The sequence below is a fragment of the Alexandromys fortis genome, unplaced genomic scaffold (genome assembly GCF_014885135.2).
Source record: "Alexandromys fortis isolate MF-2015 unplaced genomic scaffold, M_Fortis_MF-2015_v1.1 scaffold_411, whole genome shotgun sequence".
Classification (NCBI taxonomy): Eukaryota; Metazoa; Chordata; class Mammalia; order Rodentia; family Cricetidae; genus Alexandromys; species Alexandromys fortis.
The window spans coordinates 172,674-173,394 of NW_026068315.1; the positions used below are offsets into that span (position 1 = coordinate 172,674).

At 38.8% G+C, this 721-nt stretch overlaps 1 protein-coding gene across 1 annotated transcript in view; it reads left to right on the plus strand.

Annotated features, from left to right (window-relative positions):
• The first annotated feature begins 638 nt into the window (after positions 1–638).
• The window catches only part of LOC126495100 (olfactory receptor 4Q3-like), a 6,150-nt gene continuing 6,067 nt past the window's right edge, over positions 639–721 (plus strand). The window contains 1 exon segment of the mRNA XM_050132701.1: positions 639–706. Within this exon segment, the coding sequence (XP_049988658.1) occupies positions 639–706 (68 nt within the window).

The following is a 721-nucleotide window of genomic DNA, read 5'->3' on the forward strand; positions in this document are numbered from 1 at the left end:
GATCTCAAGTGCTGGAATCATCTTTATGTGAACACCGTTTCTTTTTTAGACAGATTCAATTTGATGTAACCCAGGATGATTGGCTCTGAACTAGTAGAGATCCCTCTGCCTCTGTTTCTCAACTTCTGTGATTAGAGGTGTACGCCACCACTGCCTGGCCTCTAGAGGTTTAGCTCTGCACCCCGATCCTCAGGCACACTTTACTTGCTAAAACACAAACAAAATAGCACCACAGAAGAATAATTTATTTAAAGTAAAAATATTTCATTGTGACATAATGTGGAAGAAAGTGAAACTACAGAAAATTTGAGTTGCAACAGTAAGTTTTACAAGTCTGAAGAGAAAAATCTATTTTTTTCCTTAGATTATATTCCCTGTACTCTTAGAATACAAATTTTCTTGTGCTAATTTTCTAGCTCTGTTCCCTAAAAATACAATAACAGCCAGTGTCAAGCACTCAAAAAACACTGCTTACAGAAAAACGTGATAGTTAATTTTCTCTCTAGAAGCAGAAGACAGTCAGTGACTTAATAATGTTTGGTGATAAGCCACAGACTTATGTGTCCCTAGGAGCAACAATAATATATTTTCCTAAATGTGCTCTGGAACTTATGCTGATGGACTGTTACAGGAGCCCAATGGTACCTGACTTTCAGAGGAAGCTTCGAGCCCATGGGATGAGAAAGCACCTTCCTGCTGCCATGCTGTACGTCCTGCACTT